Here is a 15,827-nt window from a genome sequence, read left to right as displayed (position 1 = left end):
CTTTGTCCGCACACGCCGGTGCGTCTGGCTCTGACATCATCCTTACAGATATGGCAATGCACACTCAGACGCGGACAGCTAGTCCTCTTGAGGAGACGGCCAGCCCCAAGCCTCCGCCATCATGTCTCTCGGTTGGTCGGCCAAAGAGCACAAACCCACGAACCAGCCCGCCGCCGCCGCAGGTCTCAAGCGGCCGCGCAACGACGTCGAGAACCGAGTGACTGTGGTGCTGGGTGCCCAGTGGGGGGACGAGGGGAAAGGAAAAGTGGTCGACCTGCTGGCCACCGAAGCGGACGTTGTCTGCAGATGCCAGGTAAATGTTTGCAATCGGAGTGAAGTCAAATCGAGTGCGTAGAACTCTCCAAGTGGGAAGACACAAGTTGATTATGTACTGTATTCGATTTAAATGGAATGTTTTTGGTGCGTGCATTGACATATAGACACAACAACATTCAGACAAGTTGGCTTCAGCTGACTCTCATGTGAGATAGAACACAAGTCAGAAATCAGGTCAGTCCAGTTCCGGACAAGCTGCCAACAGCAGTTGCTGCACGTTGTCCTTTCTCCACTGACAGCCACCCAGTGGACAGGTCAAATTCTCAGAGTGGCTTGACATGCGAGGAGGCTAGGTCTGAGGTGGGGGGGGCAGACATGTCCCACCAAAATAGACCAGACAGGCTCCTAAGTGGAAAAGACCAATGTTGTTCACAGTAGATAGAGCGTGATCCATGTTTAAATACCATACTTTTTTTTTTTTTTTGATGAGATCACAAATTGTTCAAAAACTTCTTGGAAAAATATGTGACACATAGACACACTAAAGTTGAAGAATGAATCTTTGGAACAATATACAAGAAACATACATCCATTTTCAAAACCAGTTCTTTATTGTGTTTACGGGTGAGCTGGAACCTATTCCAGATAAATCCGGGCAAGATGTGGACCAAACCCTAGACTGTTCGCCACACAATCATGGCCACAAAGTCGAACCTATTCTTTCTCACATTTGCCTTGGTGGTGGGAAAAAGCGAAAAGAAAAACAGTGACGCATGGTGGTGATGAGGACATCAACATTTAGATTTATTACATTCACTGCTTTTGATTCCCAGGGAGGCAACAATGCAGGACACACTGTGGTGGTGGACGGCAAAGAGTACGACTTCCACCTTCTCCCCAGTGGAATCATCAATCCCAAAAGCATCTCACTCATCGGTAAAAACAGCAAATGAAACTAATTACTTGGAAAATATTTGCACTAGTCTGTCTGGTGCCACCTATTTGGTATTTTCTTTCTGATCCTCTAGGTAATGGGGTGGTCATACATTTACCTGGCCTGTTTGAGGAGGGGGACAAAAATGAGAAGAAAGGTTGAACTCACTCAATCATCAATTCTACGTTTACAAAAATAATAATGACATGGTAGAGGTATTAATTGGCTATCATGTGCTTTGCTGTGGTGTTTAAAGTGCCACTGACACCTAAAACATAAAATTTTGCATGTTTTTAACCAAAAATAATCATCCAGTATAGAGCTATCCGTTTTTTCACAGCATATCAGAATGTTGCCATATATTGTTTTTTTTTCATCTCCTGCCATGGAAAGTCTCTCTAGGATTTTGTGTTCAGGAAGAACCAAGAAGTGACGTTTTTTGCAGTAGCGGGGTCAAGTGTCTTTAACCTATTGTACCGGCGAGAAATTACCATTTTTTTCCGCGTGTTAGCCAAAATTCCGGCTCGTTGTATTGCTGGATTTTGCTCGAACACTTGGGAGGATGGATTCACTCTTCACACGTTTCCAAAAGACCCAGTTTGTCATGAAAAATGGATTGCACAGGTGCAAAGGGCAAGAGCTTTGTGGGTTCTAAATGACAGGTAGGTGTTAATAGAGCTAATAAAAAAAAATAATAGTTGGGGGTACTAATTTGTCTCACAGTTTATAGCATATGTGATAATTTAGAATAAATCCCCTTGGTCAAGCCAGCAAAATATAACAAAGCACTTGTATTGCGTTTAAGACAAATTAATCACACACAAAATACAATATAAAACAACAATAACAAAGTAGAAGTACAAAGACAGTTTCGTAGCGTGTAACACAAGCTAACTCGCCAAACAACATATAGTCACCAAACTCAAACAAATGTTATTTTCAGTGAATGTTTTGTGTACTTGTCCGAAAGCAGCAGTGTTAATAAAGTGCTCTGTGCGCGTCCGACGACGTAATCCGCTCAGAACGTAACAAAAGATCCGTGTCATATTGCCGGTGGCCGCCATTAGCTGCTTTTAACCCCGACACGGAGGTGAATCAGGTGGGGAGGAGAAAAGAGCCCACCCCACCCCCCCACCGGTCACCAGTGCCTGGGCACCCCTGAAATAGTTCCTTCGCTCACCATGGGTCCTCCTGAGTACGCTACATACACAAGACTTGTAAAAGAGTTAGGAAATCGAACAATTATAGGCCTGTCATTTTCATCGGGTTTCTCGTCCGTCTGTTGTTAGTTAGAAGTGATCCGCATATCATCTAAATATGGCTCGATACGATCGGGTAATATTGCCCCGGTCACTTCACTTGATTCTGAGATGTTCTCTTCTTTAAAAAGAGCTTCAGTCTGAGAAGGGGCATCAGAAAAATCTTAAATTCTCTCTTGTTCATCTTCCATAGCAGGTGGCACTGCATCTTCTCAATGGCGACTCTCCCATTGTGACATCTGCAAATGACGTTGCAGGCGATATGGCCGCCACTGGGATGTCGAGTGAGACTTCCACAACTTTGCGCATTAATGACACACTCTCCTCTAATTTTTTTTTCATATAGACATTGAAGTCAATAATATATGTAGTTTTGATAATATCTATTTTAAAATGTATATTTGGGTGTCAGTCGCACTTTAAGTGTAGTGCATCATGTTTTTTGTTTTTTTTTTTAATTATGACTGTTTTGTGAAAGAAGGTAACCAAAACAAGACCTCTCAGCATGATGCAAACTGAAGGTACAATAATTAACAGATTGTATAAAAAAATAATGTACCTCTCTTACAATGCCAATCAAGATTGAGCATTATCATTTTGGTAGTGAAGATGTTTTAGTGTGTTTTTATTTGCGATTAAGGTTTGCTGAGACTGCAGGTTTACCTACCTAACAAGTGTTCTTTGAGTGTAGTGTATAGTATAGATAATTTTTATAAGTATTAATACCCATTCTTGTCTCCTTAGGATTGAAAGGCTGGGAGAAGAGACTAATTGTCTCAGATAGGGCTCATCTTGGTCCGTATTGCGTTGATTCGTTTGTATTTTATATGTACTTTTTGTGAACTTGTCTTTGTGAACTTGTCTTCCCTCCTTAGTGTTTGATTTTCACCAGGTCGTTGACGGCTTACAGGAAACTGAAAGACAGGCACAAGAAGGGAAGAAGTAAGATTTGACAGTTTTTGCCCAGAAGTAATGGTTCATATGAATTATTCTATCTACATTTGAATTATCTGTTTTTCAATGGCAGTATTGGAACAACCAAGAAGGGAATTGGACCCGCATACTCCAGCAAAGCGTCCCGCACCGGCCTTCGGGTATGCGACCTTCTGGGTGACATTAAGGACTTCTCTAGCAAGTACGGACAAACAGTAACACCAACCTCATTCTGTTCCCGGCAAGTCCTTCATGAAATTTACGGCATGTATGAATCCCCTTCAGATTCAAGAACCTCGTCCGCCAGTATCAATCCATGTATCCATCCTTGACAGTCGACGTTGAGGACCAATTAAAAAAGCTCAAGGTCCAGACGTGTGATGAAACAATTGGTGTTTTGTGGCTCCTTCCAACATCAAAGCTGTGTTTTGCTCTGCAGGAGTACAGTGAAAGATTGCGGCCCATGGTCAGAGATGGAGTCTATTACATGTACGAAGCCCTGCATGGTTCTCCAAAGAAAATTCTGGTTGAAGGGGCCAATGCTGCTCTCCTTGATATTGACTTCGGTAGGGTGTTTTTAATGTAGCCGCCGATTTTTGTTCTTCTGTAATATGATGAGAACTGCTTCCTTTAGGAACATATCCCTTTGTGACATCATCAAACTGCACCGTCGGCGGGGCATGCACCGGCCTTGGCATCCCTCCGCTGAATATTGGTGATGTATTTGGTGTAGCAAAGGCCTACACCACCCGCGTGGGGATTGGAGCCTTCCCCACTGAACAACTCAATGTAAGATTTGATTGTAACTTGCCAACAAGTGACTCAAGGCTAAATATTTTCCCCCCATAGCAATCCAACTCAGCAAAGACACAATTTTCGGATGTCTCTGGAAGACTATCATGAGTGATTATCCTGTGGTGTGGAATGTGTTGCGATTGATTTTCCTTCACAGATCTGCTTGGGAAACGGTCGGGGTAAACAATTGTAAATATTAAACCAGTTCAATATTTAATACTGTATGGCAATTGGACGGACCTGAAGTTCTTGCTGTTGTTTCTAGACACAAATAGTGCGGCAGGTTGTGTTGAGCAAAACTGCAAAACCCAAACTGTCAAATAATAATGCTCTTACTTCTCTCCATGTGATACCTGAAATGAAACGGGGAAAAAAAATGTATAGTTCATTTTGGGACAACCTGCATGGTGTCTCTCACGTATCAGTCTTGGTACTGCAACTCACAATTGTCAGTGGACATACATTTATGAGAATACTAGAGTATACCAAGAACTGAGAACAGTAAGAAACTCTGTGCCCCCACTGTCATGTATGCCGTATATTAACTGACAGTTTTACTGTATACAACTAAATTACACCATATGTAACACGCTCTTTTAACCATGGCATGTATATACAGTAAGTGTATTTTGTATCTGATCATGTGCCTTGGACTCAGGCATTTGGCCCAAAGGGTATCTGAGGTGTTTACTGCCTGACACCTCAGCTCTCATGCGGGTCGCAGACAAGGATAAATTTAGGGCCAGAGGTCACATTTAGTCTACATTTACTGTGACCAGCAGAATCGTATTACTACAAACCCCAATTGCAATGAAGTTGGGATGTTCTGTAAAATGTAAATTGAAAACTGGATGCAATGGTTTTCAAATCATTTTCAACATATATTCAATTCAATACAGACAAAATATTGTATAATGTTCAAACTGATGAATGTTGGGGTTTTTTTCCGCAAATATTCACTCATTTTGAATTTGATGCCTGCAACAAATCCCCCAAAAAGATGCGAAAGGCGTATGTTTAGCACATGATTACATAACCTTTCATTTTAACAACACTCAATACGCATTTGGGAACTGAGGAAATGAATTGTTGAAGCATTGTAGGTGGAAAGTTTTTTTTCCCATTCTTGCTAGTTGTTCTCCTTTCGGTGCTCAACAGTCCAGGGTCTCTCTTGTTGTATTTTATACTTCATAATGTGCCACACATATTCTATAGGAGAAAGGTCAGCTGGAATAAACTGAACAAGTTCTTGCTTGGATGGCAGCACATGTTCCTCCAAAACCTGTATGTATCATGGCATGGGTACGAACAGATTCCAGATTGGCTCTGGAACTTTTGTGCTGATAATCAATACGAGAAGTGGACTCATCAGACCAAAGCACAGTCTTCCACTTTGCGTTAGTCCATCTGAAATTAGCTGAGTCCAGAGAAGCAGAGTTTTTGGGTGTTGTTGACATAGGGCTTTCACTTTGCATAGTGGAGTTTTAACTTACAATTGTAGATGTAGCCATGAACTGTGTTAACTGACAATGGTTTTCTGAAGTGTTCCTGAGCTGATATAGCAAAATCCTTAATACAACGATGCTGGTTCTTAATGCAGTGTCATTCCCTGACTGATCGATCGTCGCTGGCATTCAAAGTTGTTTTCTGGCCTGACCACTTACGTGCATTGATTTTTTTCAGGCTCTATGAATCTTTGGATGGGATTATGGACTGTAAATTGTTGGACTATTTGCTCACCACTTTGTTTTTCACAAAGTGCTGGACCTCGCCCTATTCTTGCTTGGCAACACCTTATTCTTTTGCCCGATGTTTTTCCTTTTATACCCAGTCATGGGTATCACCTGTTTCCAATTAACCTGTTTGCCTGTGGAACGTTCCAAACAGGTGTTCTTTGAGCAATTTGTCTTGCTGTTATGTGAAAATTGAACAGATAACAATTGGAAAAAAAGAGGCAACTAGCAAGACAATTCCTATAAAGGAGTGGTTTTCAAGGTGGTGACTCAATTTCTATGTTCTCATTCTTTACAGCAGTTTTTCTTTATTTTTGGGGAGGCACTTTTGAATCTTGTCAGTGCTATCACACCTCGAGGGAGGAGGTGTCTCATTGCACCACATTCAGGATGCCACATCGGCATGAGCTGTGGCAAGATGGTTTGCTGTGTCTGTCAGCTCAATGTCTAAACAATGGAAGAGATAGGAGACAGGCCAGTACACCGGGAAATGTGGAAAGGACTGTAGGAGGACAACAACCCCGCAATCGGACCTCCTTGCTCCTTTGTGCAAGGAAGAACAGGAGCAGCACTCTCTCAGAGCCCTGGAAAATGACCTCCAGCAAACCACTAATGTGCAAGGTTTCTGCTCAAACTGTCAGAAACAGACTCCATGAGGGTGGTAAGAGGGGGTGGGGTCCACAAGTGGTTCCTGTGCTTACAGCCCAACACTCTGCAGGTCGATTGGTGATTGACACTAAGATTCTCAGATTTGCCATTGCCGTCCTCCAAGTTCACACTTTGCACGTGACAGAAAGACTTTTTTTTTTCATTTTCAGAGTTGCTTATCCTCACAAGGGTCACAGGAGTGCTGGAGCCAAACACAGCTATCATCAGGCAGCAGGCGGTGTACACCTTGAACTGGTTCCCAGCCAATTGCAGGCATTTGTTTTTCATGATTCCACAACCAGACCTCTATGGGATATTTTTGATTTACGTTGAAATGTTTTTATTTTGTCCTCAACCCATTGAATCATCAAAGATTTTTTTTTTGTCCAGAAAATGTCATTAATAGAGCTCTAAGGTTTTATTTTTTGTTTTCATTGTCTGTTTTTGAGTGGGTGTATTGAGAAGATCTGATTGACTATCTGTTTTGAAATTTGTTTGTAGGCAGTCGGAGAACTGCTGCAGACAAGGGGTCATGAGGTAGGTGTAACCACAGGGAGGAAGCGACGCTGCGGCTGGTTGGATCTTGTCATCGTCAGATATGCCCACATGATCAATGGGTTCACTGCGTGAGTTTTATAAAGAATGTTTATGTTAGTTTAAACTCTATTTCCACGACACAGTCACAATAATAAGGATTTTACAATGTTTTATGTATTTCCTGTTAACTCTGTCAACCTTCCCACAGCATTGCTTTGACTAAACTTGACATTCTGGATGTGTTGGAGGAAATCAAAGTAGGCATCGCTTACAAACTCAATGGGAAAAAAATTCCACATTTTCCAGGTACTTTTTGGAGATGAGGTGATGAAAGGGCAGTTGACATGTATCTTGGCATTTTATTCACATTGTTTCTCTGAATCCTAGCAAACATGGATGTTTTACATAAAGTAGAGGTTGAGTATGAGACTTTCTCTGGGTGGAAGACAGACACATCTGCCGCCCGCAAGTGGAGTGACCTTCCAGTCAAGGCGCAAAACTACATCCGCTTCATTGAGAACCACATTGGAGTTCCAAGTAGGTCTTGAGTTCCAATTCAGTTTACCTTGTGGTACAGTGATACCAATGAGTTTACACATGACTCTTCTGACACTCTCTCACTCCCTACAGTCAAGTGGGTCGGTGTGGGAAAGTCCAGGGAGTGCATGATCCAAATGTTTTAGGGAAGAAACCCCTTCTCGTCGTTCACAGTTGCACAGATCACGGGGCATTTTTCATCTCTAAAAGTGATCTCCTCAACAGTTATTAATAAATCGTACATGTGTAAGTTTGTTTTGGTCTTTATTTGCTTTTGTGGTAGAAAAGAGATGTGTTCTGCCCTTATGTCAACAAAACTTGCCACACTGATGATTTTGTTTTATGTTCTAGTATTGTCAAATTCAGAGGCGAAAACTGAGGTGCAACCAAGCACAAATACTTGATTACAGTTCTTAAGATAATAGTAGCTTGTGACTTAAGTTTAACTTTTTTAGTACACAAATTGGTTTTTCAGCTACATTATCAGTACTTTTATTACATCTTTATACCTTTTTACTCCCTGCATTTGGAAGTGGATTATAATCAGCTCAGAATCATCTTTACTTATTTTAAAAGACAAGAAATTATTTGTCTCCTGTAGTTGGAGCCACGTTAGTATGACAGTGAACAAATCACTATGACAAAATATACATTTAGTACATAAAAACACAAGTACAGAGAGTCAGTGGCAATGAAAGGGAACCAGTAATGTTGATACAATGACAATTGTGCAAATGATGCAGATTCCAGAGATACCAGGTCCCAGCATCACCTCTCAGGAAAATTCAGGATAGTTTGTCAGAAACATTTAACAATCAATTTGATAATTGATCATGTTAAATTGGAGTCCAACACAACTGCCACCTTTTAAAGTGCATCTGATGAAGCCTAAATAATTCAGGGATCTCGTAGCAGGCTTTTCCTGACATTTTTGTGATTGCATCTGGCAAAACAACATTTCAGGGATCTCATTGTTCAAAGATGTTTCTCAGAAGGGTTTAAAAATATATATTATATGGATGTTGTCCTGAGGACTCAAATGCCCTTCGTATATAAAAACACTTTTGGCAGATTTGATGTAATTTTATATATTTTTTGTTTTTTAATTAATGAAGAAAAATAGGCCGGAGCAAGAAAGATTTGAGCGCTGCTCGTGAAGTGCACTTGCCTGATGACATGAGACAGTTTTGTTTTGCCAAACCAAATGGATACAGTATTGTATATGATTTATGATAATTTTTTTTTACTTTAATAAATTTCAGAGCCTCTACCTTTACTTATTTCCATTTACAGTAGTTTGACACTCGATTTCATAGATAAACACTTAAATTACGACAATTCATAGCCCTGAACTCAGCACAGCTCAGCGAATTGTTGTAAAATCACGTGACAAGAAATAAAGCTTTCTCGTTGGCTTTTCGAGATTCACGTGACAATAAATCACGCGTCCAATTGGCTATCTCCTTTGTCCGAACATTTTTCCCGCAACTTACCGAGCGTGACAACATCGGAGGGAGACTGGCGCTGTTTTGGGCTTTTCTGCTGCTACCATGCCGAAGCGAGCGTACCCTTTTACAGAAACCTTCTCGTCCCAGTACAAAATACACGTCGGGCAGCATGAGTTGAGTCATTCCAGCGTGTTGGGGAATAAATACAGAAACGAAATATACGGTAAGGACGTGTTTGCTTACGTTCATTAGCTGAGTTAGCCTTGTCGTTGTGCTAAGTCGCTAACTAAAGTATTCGTCACCGTAATGACACGCGACCGTGGCAATTTCTCATCTAAACCACATTGTTGCCGTTTCATTTAAGTGGTTTTGACCCCTTTAAATCTAAATAAAATGCTTAGTGTGGTTATAGCCAAGTAGACTAGTCAGCTCCCTCCGAGCTATAAGAAAACTGCCAATGTTGACGTCGCCCAACTGGGTTTGCGGTGTTATCGACTCTTTTCCCGCTGTTCTTTTCATAGAAAAGACCAAGAACTTACTTTTTAATGGTGCCAAGGCTGTGGTGGACAAAATATGGTCTGGCGACGAGAAGGCCACCGACCCTCAGCCAAGTGGAGAAGAAACTCTCTTAAGAGGACAGACTTTGATAGGGACAGACGGAAGACTGACTAAAGCCACCAGAAGACAAGGTGAGTTCAGTGACGTCAGGTTTGGGGGTTAGCTGGTGAAACACGTATACATACATTACATATACTCACTCATCCAGGTCATTGTATTCTCAATACATTCTCTTAATCCATCACAACTGGACTCTTCTTCAGCGGGCTTTTTTGTGTTTATCGCCTCTCATCCGAGGAGGCTCACATTATTCCTTGGTATTTGTCTCTGTCTTGATTCTATCCCGTGTGGATTGGCAGTCCCAATTTTGCGAACTTTGAGCACTAGTTGAAGAGCATTTCTTTGTTCTGCTTGCCATTATGTCACTAGTACACGAGGCCTCAGAAAAATACTTGATACAGTTGTCATTTTTATTGAAGGGCTTCTCCAGTTGCAGCATATTCGGTTAGTGGTTGCACATTTGGCACACTGTTTTGAGTTCCTAAATTTTAATCTTAGACCTCCAGTGTGTAGTTTGCCGTTCTTCTCCCTTTGCTTATGTGTGTTTTGCTCCAAATATTCTGGCTTTCTCCCACATGCCAAAAACATGAATTTGAAAACCCTTAATCACAGGTATCAAACTCAAGTCCAGGCCAGCCATCTCATTTAGTGGTCATTTAAAGCAAATGTCATGTCTTTCATGTTTTTGCTGGTTCTTTTTATTTTGTCTTAACATCTGTATGGAGAATAGCTATTTTCTTTCACTTAACATATAACCCCCAGAGTCACCTGGGATAATCTCCAGCGCACCCGTACCCTAAATGAGGACAAGTTGTGTAGAAGGTCTATGAATAGACTTAAAGTGCGTAAAATAAACATCTGCTTGTTGTTTCCAGGGCCCCCTGCGACTAGCTGCTGCGTGTGTCAAAAGAGTTCATCATGCCGGACATCTTGTTCGCAGTGCGAGCGACTTGCGTGCTCGTCCTGCAGTCGACAGTGCTTCAACTGCTCAAACCTCTGTTGCTCTGTATGCACCGTCATAGAGTGAGTCCCATTTTTATTTTCTCAATGCCACAATTTTTGGAAAAAAAAAAAAAAAAAAAAACAGCCCTTCAAGGGAAACAATGCTCCCATTTAAAGAGTCAATTGAACCCTTATGACATTATGAAGTGTGGTATCATATGTGATATTGATTGGGAAGTTGTGATTAAAAATATGTTCATTGGGACAAAATTTGAACCAAACCCCTTTTTTTTTAAAATGAAATCTATACAAATGTCATTATGTGTCAAATGTCAAAAAAGATAAAGCATGATGGGTTTTTTTATTTAGTGACTTCCACCTTTAGCAATAAAATAAAATGGAGAGAGAAAAGATGAGCAACGTGTGAATTCATATTATAAAACCTTTGTGTGTTGTCTATTATTTTTTTTAATTTTTTTCCATATTCCACGAAAGTGAAATTTGATGGCATATTTTAACTACATTGTAGTTGTGTCTGCACGTGTATTATATCAATCAATCACTGATTGAAGGTACTCTCTAGTAATCTCTGGATTTATATTTTATCTCCTCGACAGCTACAGTGGGCGTTACGACGAAGTACTCTGCTGCAGTTGTTCCACGTAATGGAAGTCCGGGTCACAGATGAGTTTATGCTTGAATATGCAGTATTCTCGTTTAATGAAATACTCAAGACTGCATTTTTTTTCATGACCTGAATCCTTTTTTGTGATCTAAATGTGTATATGTATAGATATTGGAATAAACTTGAACATTTTTATACCATTTTGAGAACATCCATGTTTTTGAAAATTTAAACATTAATCTGGAAGTAAACATTGTTCTTAGATCCAGTGGGGGGGAAATAATTTATTCACCTACTGAATTTGTATTTGTTTGCTTACTTACAAAGAAGTTAACTTTGAGTCAAAAATGTATGAAGTACAAAATTGTTGTGCGGTTTACTGACTAAAGTAAATATTTGATTTTACAGCTCGACCATAATTCTGGATCTTAGAAATCAGATGGTGTCCACACAGCGCATACAGTAGCTATACATGATTGCCAATACTCCTAATCCCAACTCGTGTATCAAATGTGTCAAAGGAATTGCTTTCTTGCTGTCCAACATCTATACGAACACTGGCAAGACTAAAGTACTGTCAAAATATGTCAAGCACAAGATTGTAGACTTGCACAGGGCTTGAATGAGCCACAAAACCATTACCAAAAAAAACCTTGGTGAGGTGAGAGCTTTTGGCATCATTATTGGAAAGCGGAAGACTCACAAAATGACCAATTATCCTTTGTCGGTCTGGATCGCCGTTCAAGAGCTTGCTTTGTGGAGTGATGAGTCATGAGAGGGTTGAGGGAGCAGCCTCAGTACACAGCATGAACTTGTTCAGGATCTGCACAGGGGTGGGCAAATTTTGGGACTCAGGGGCAGGATTGAGTTTTAAAATTTGACAGGCGGACCAGGTCACAAGGAGATGCTTACATATGAAGAATAAACAAAAAAAGCCATTCTAGAGTGAAGACTTGGATTTATTTTTGATAGGAGCAGGCATGATTTTTTTTTCCCCCCAGTGCATCAAAGTCTGGTGCTGCCAAGTAGCAGGAATGCCACAAATCCACTACAAAAACAAAAAAAAAAAAAAACACATTTCCTTAACTGTACTCATTACCTGGTAATGTACGCCGCACAAGTTATACAAACATAGACCTATAATGTAGATACACTAGTAGTGTTAAATCAGCATTTTAATGCAGAATTGAAATGACAACACAAAACTACAATATTCCTAGTAGACTTCTCTAAAGACTCTTAACTGCCGGATGAATGGATGCTGATTTTGTTCCATGAAGGTAACTGTGTGTGTGTTTGTCTGTGCAGGCTTGTGCGTGCGTACAATAACATGAAAGTACTGTAAGCGGTTGTTTAATAATAGTATAATTTGTAATAATAATAACTAATTCTCCCCCCACCGTAGTTTTAATGTGAAGAGCAAGAAAAGGTGACGCGATTATAGATCTGTTTAACTCGTAAACCAGCTCAGGTGGAACCAACGGGCATTACAGCGCAATCTGGTGGAACCATTCGGCACAACAGACGAAGTCCAATGAATATACTGTAGTCATGATTTTGCTATGATTCGCTCAATTGAAATGGTCAACGGGCCAGATGTGGGCCGTAGTTTGTCTACGACTGCTCTTGCACCAAGAAAACATTTGATAAATCACTTCACTAGAATGGACTGAAATCTTTTAGTAAATTTCAGCTCCACCTGCTCCAGAAGGCAGAAAATGTCAATAAGTCAGGTTTATGAGGAACTACTGTAGTCAGAATAAAACAAGGTTGTTTCCTCTAAGGGTACTGCATTGAGGGGCCAGCGAAGGGAACCATGTACTGTAAAATTGGAACACCTATCCTAAAAGTAAGATGACTGAAGTTGTTTGTTGATTGGACATCATGATAATGGCACAAAACATATTGCCAGGACAACGCATGAAGATCATGGTGTGGTCTGGACAGTCTCCTTACCTCAAGCCAGTAGAGAACCTGTGACTGGAGTACAAGCTTGGTTTCCAAGTGGCAGCCAAGAAACTTTTTAAGGGCTTAGTGAGTTTCTGTAAATACGAGTGGGCCAAATCTCTTTTGAGCTTTGTGTAAACTTGGTGACCAGCTTCCAAGAAAGCTGGTTGCTTGCCACCAAGGATTTCTCCACCAAGTACATCACTAAATTATATAATTATGTTTTGCCTGGAGATCAAATAATTATTTCGTGTTTTTTAATGCATTTTTGACATTCTAGTTTATATCATAATCAATAAAATCCTATAAACAAAAAAAAGTGCTTCGTAATGGTGACCAGTTCAGGTTCACTTAAGTTAGCTGGGATTGGCTCCAGCACTACCGCGATCCTTGCGTGGATAAGCATCTTGAGAAATGTAAATTTGGGGCGTGGTGAGACCAAATTTTTAAGCAATAGATAAATTAATTCCCTAATTTAACCCGCAGGTGGCAGCACGGGACAAAGAATTCAGGATGAAACGTTCTGGCCTTTAACACAACGAAACAACAAAAACGTCGCGTTAGTTCTGACTCGTCATATTTGTGTTTGATGATAATGGAATTCCAACCCACTCACCCAAATCCGACCTCGGGGAATACGTGCTATCAAATGTTTTTAATAAATTGGTTAGGCAAAACTGTGCTTGTGCGGAGACTCCAGTGGTGCCCCTGCTGGACATGACCTTGCGGTGCAGTCATGACTTTCTCTTTGACTTTGGTCTCACATTGGAAGTTGGCCGCTCTCAGGGTCACACACATTGTACACTGAGGAATTGTTCTTTGCAGCAGGAATCTTCGGCGCTGCTTTATCGGAGCCACTCACGTGACCCCGGTGAAATGGATATTAGCACGGATGAGTGCACTTCCTGGAGCTTATTGCAAATGTGCGTATGCTCTTTTGAGTCACACCCCTCGCTTAGTGGGTCTGTTCTAAGCCCCGGACGGCCTTTTTGGGGGCTCTGTGGTTGGTCTCCTTGAGTTGCAGCTCAGGAGAGTGACCATTGTTGGCAATCAGAAATGTGTTGGTTACGTTGATGGGATAAAAATGTCAGAGTAATTACCGGTAGGTTAGTTACTGTGGAGTGTGATGTCTTTTTTTCCTCTCTCCCTCTCAAAAAAAAAAAACCATAAATCCCCAGGCAATAAAATAGATGTTCATATGTGGCTCCTAAAATGCATTTATCTTCTCAAGAATATGCCTTTACAATCCTGTTGCTGCGTTGCTGTGCTCACTTCTATTATGATTTCATGAAGTTTGAAGTTTGTTTCGGATCATTTTAAGTTCAACCAAAATGTTATTTTAAAAAATTGAAAAAATATACCTCAAAATTGGCTTTAAAAGCCAATGTCACACAACACCTGAACAAATCCCCAAACTTTTTTTTTTTTGCTTTTTCCTTGGCTTTTTTTTTAAGCCACCACATGTATTGAGCAACCAAGACAGACGTGGAGGTCACAAGTTCATTTCCAGTGGTATAGTCACTATTCCATTTTTGGTTTGTTTGTTTTTAAATTGGCGGCAGAGTGTCTCAGCTGGTAAAGTGTTGGCCTCACAGTTCCGAGGACCTGCGTGGAGTTTGCATGTTCCCCCCATGCCTGTGTGGGTTTTCTCCGGACACTCCACTCCTCCCATATCCCAAAAACATGCAACATTAATTGGACACTCTGAATTGCCCCTCGGTGTGATTGTGAGTGCGGCTTTTTGTCTCGATGTGGCCTGTGATTGCCTGGCAACCAGTTCAGGGTGTACCCTGCCTCCTGCCCGTTGGCAGCTGTGATAGGCTCCAGCACTCCCCGCGACCCTTTTGAGGATAAGCGGCTAAGAAAATGGATCGATGGAGGGATGTTTTTCAATCACTGTGAGCCTTCTGTGGTCCCTTCAGTGGTCACAAGATGAAAAATGAAATGAGAGATATCACAACTTGCCCTGTGAATAACATACATCACTACTCTTACTGCTCAATATAATAACTTCATCTCTGGTTGTACGGCCCTCGTTACACTTTCCCTCATTTCCATCACTGATGTCTTTCAGTCTTGCCTTCACTGATGAAAGAGATGGAAAATATGATGATATGTTGACTCATGACCCACACAATGTCTCTGTCCTAGCTGCTTAGGACAATGCAGCACAAAAACATCAACATGATAACAGAACACACCCGAGTCAGCTGTCTTTATTCTTATTGTGAATAGACTTCCCTGCGACTCGCACTAATGCTTTATCTGCACTGTCATCATTGTGCCATCAAAGTTGCATAGCTTAACTTACTGCTTTTTGTACCTCTAGGTTAAAACATGTATGAGACTTAATGTTAAATTCCTCTGTGTATGAAGTTAATTTGCTCCCAGCAGTCCCCTCCTCACTACAATACAGGCAATCTCTAAGTCACCATGTAACAGTGAGTACTTTGTTGTTGTCGTTGTGGTCAGTGGTGTCACTGGGCCACGTGGGCTCGTGGGCCAGAACAGGCCCATCTAGGGATCCAATCCGGCCCACGGGCACTCTTCTGCCCATCACTCAAGTTGAGTGAGTTCATTTATCTATACAGTAGA

General features: G+C 41.1%; 2 protein-coding genes and 1 long non-coding RNA gene across 7 annotated transcripts; 2 read left to right on the top strand and 1 right to left on the bottom strand.

Annotated features, from left to right (window-relative positions):
- The first annotated feature begins 22 nt into the window (after positions 1 to 22).
- adss1 (adenylosuccinate synthase 1) lies at positions 23 to 7,892 on the top strand. 4 transcript variants are annotated; one of them, XM_061843055.1, is made up of 13 exons: positions 41 to 313; positions 1,110 to 1,212; positions 1,305 to 1,367; positions 3,214 to 3,264; positions 3,345 to 3,411; positions 3,497 to 3,604; positions 3,688 to 3,769; positions 3,842 to 3,968; positions 4,037 to 4,191; positions 7,080 to 7,204; positions 7,324 to 7,421; positions 7,503 to 7,652; positions 7,746 to 7,892. In XM_061843055.1, the coding sequence occupies exons 1-13, from the start codon at positions 122 to 124 to the stop codon at positions 7,796 to 7,798; spliced, it is 1,374 nt and encodes a 457-aa protein (XP_061699039.1). In that variant the 5' UTR covers positions 41 to 121; the 3' UTR covers positions 7,799 to 7,892. The 4 variants fall into 4 exon arrangements, with proteins under 4 accessions (XP_061699041.1, XP_061699039.1, XP_061699038.1 ...); XM_061843054.1 differs by having other exon boundaries at positions 3,688 to 3,968; XM_061843056.1 differs by lacking the exon at positions 3,214 to 3,264 and having other exon boundaries at positions 178 to 313; positions 3,362 to 3,411; positions 3,688 to 3,968.
- Positions 1,202 to 3,764, bottom strand: LOC133512952 (uncharacterized). Of its 2 annotated transcripts, none has more exons than XR_009798351.1 (3): positions 3,629 to 3,764; positions 3,137 to 3,383; positions 1,202 to 1,333 (listed from the first exon to the last, which is right to left on the bottom strand). It is a non-coding gene; the product is annotated as an uncharacterized LOC133512952 (long non-coding RNA). The 2 variants fall into 2 exon arrangements; XR_009798352.1 differs by having other exon boundaries at positions 1,215 to 1,333; positions 3,196 to 3,383.
- Positions 7,893 to 9,109: 1,217 nt separating the features above from the next.
- On the top strand, positions 9,110 to 11,485 carry siva1 (SIVA1, apoptosis-inducing factor). The gene is made up of 4 exons (XM_061843986.1): positions 9,110 to 9,323; positions 9,622 to 9,789; positions 10,594 to 10,741; positions 11,278 to 11,485. The coding sequence occupies exons 1-4, from the start codon at positions 9,203 to 9,205 to the stop codon at positions 11,324 to 11,326; spliced, it is 486 nt and encodes a 161-aa protein (XP_061699970.1). The 5' UTR covers positions 9,110 to 9,202; the 3' UTR covers positions 11,327 to 11,485.
- The last annotated feature ends 4,342 nt before the right edge of the window (positions 11,486 to 15,827 follow it).

The sequence above is a fragment of the Syngnathoides biaculeatus genome, chromosome 15 (assembly GCF_019802595.1).
Source record: "Syngnathoides biaculeatus isolate LvHL_M chromosome 15, ASM1980259v1, whole genome shotgun sequence".
NCBI classification, from domain to species: domain Eukaryota; kingdom Metazoa; phylum Chordata; class Actinopteri; order Syngnathiformes; family Syngnathidae; genus Syngnathoides; species Syngnathoides biaculeatus.
The sequence above is the reverse complement of the archived record's forward strand: the minus strand, read 5'-3'. Positions and strand labels throughout refer to the sequence as shown.

Excerpts from the sequence above, each read along its gene's own strand:
- adss1 (XM_061843054.1), top strand. The coding sequence starts at position 122 with ATGTCTCTCGGTTGGTCGGCCAAAGAGCACAAACCCACGAACCAGCCC. Across the intron at positions 3,265-3,344 it reads CTCAGATAGGGCTCATCTTG|TGTTTGATTTTCACCAGGTC; the intron begins GTCCGTATTGCG and ends TTCCCTCCTTAG. Across the intron at positions 7,422-7,502 it reads AAAAATTCCACATTTTCCAG|CAAACATGGATGTTTTACAT; the intron begins GTACTTTTTGGA and ends TCTGAATCCTAG.
- siva1 (XM_061843986.1), top strand. The coding sequence starts at position 9,203 with ATGCCGAAGCGAGCGTACCCTTTTACAGAAACCTTCTCGTCCCAGTAC. Across the intron at positions 9,324-9,621 it reads ATACAGAAACGAAATATACG|AAAAGACCAAGAACTTACTT; the intron begins GTAAGGACGTGT and ends TTCTTTTCATAG. Across the intron at positions 10,742-11,277 it reads TCTGTATGCACCGTCATAGA|CTACAGTGGGCGTTACGACG; the intron begins GTGAGTCCCATT and ends TCTCCTCGACAG.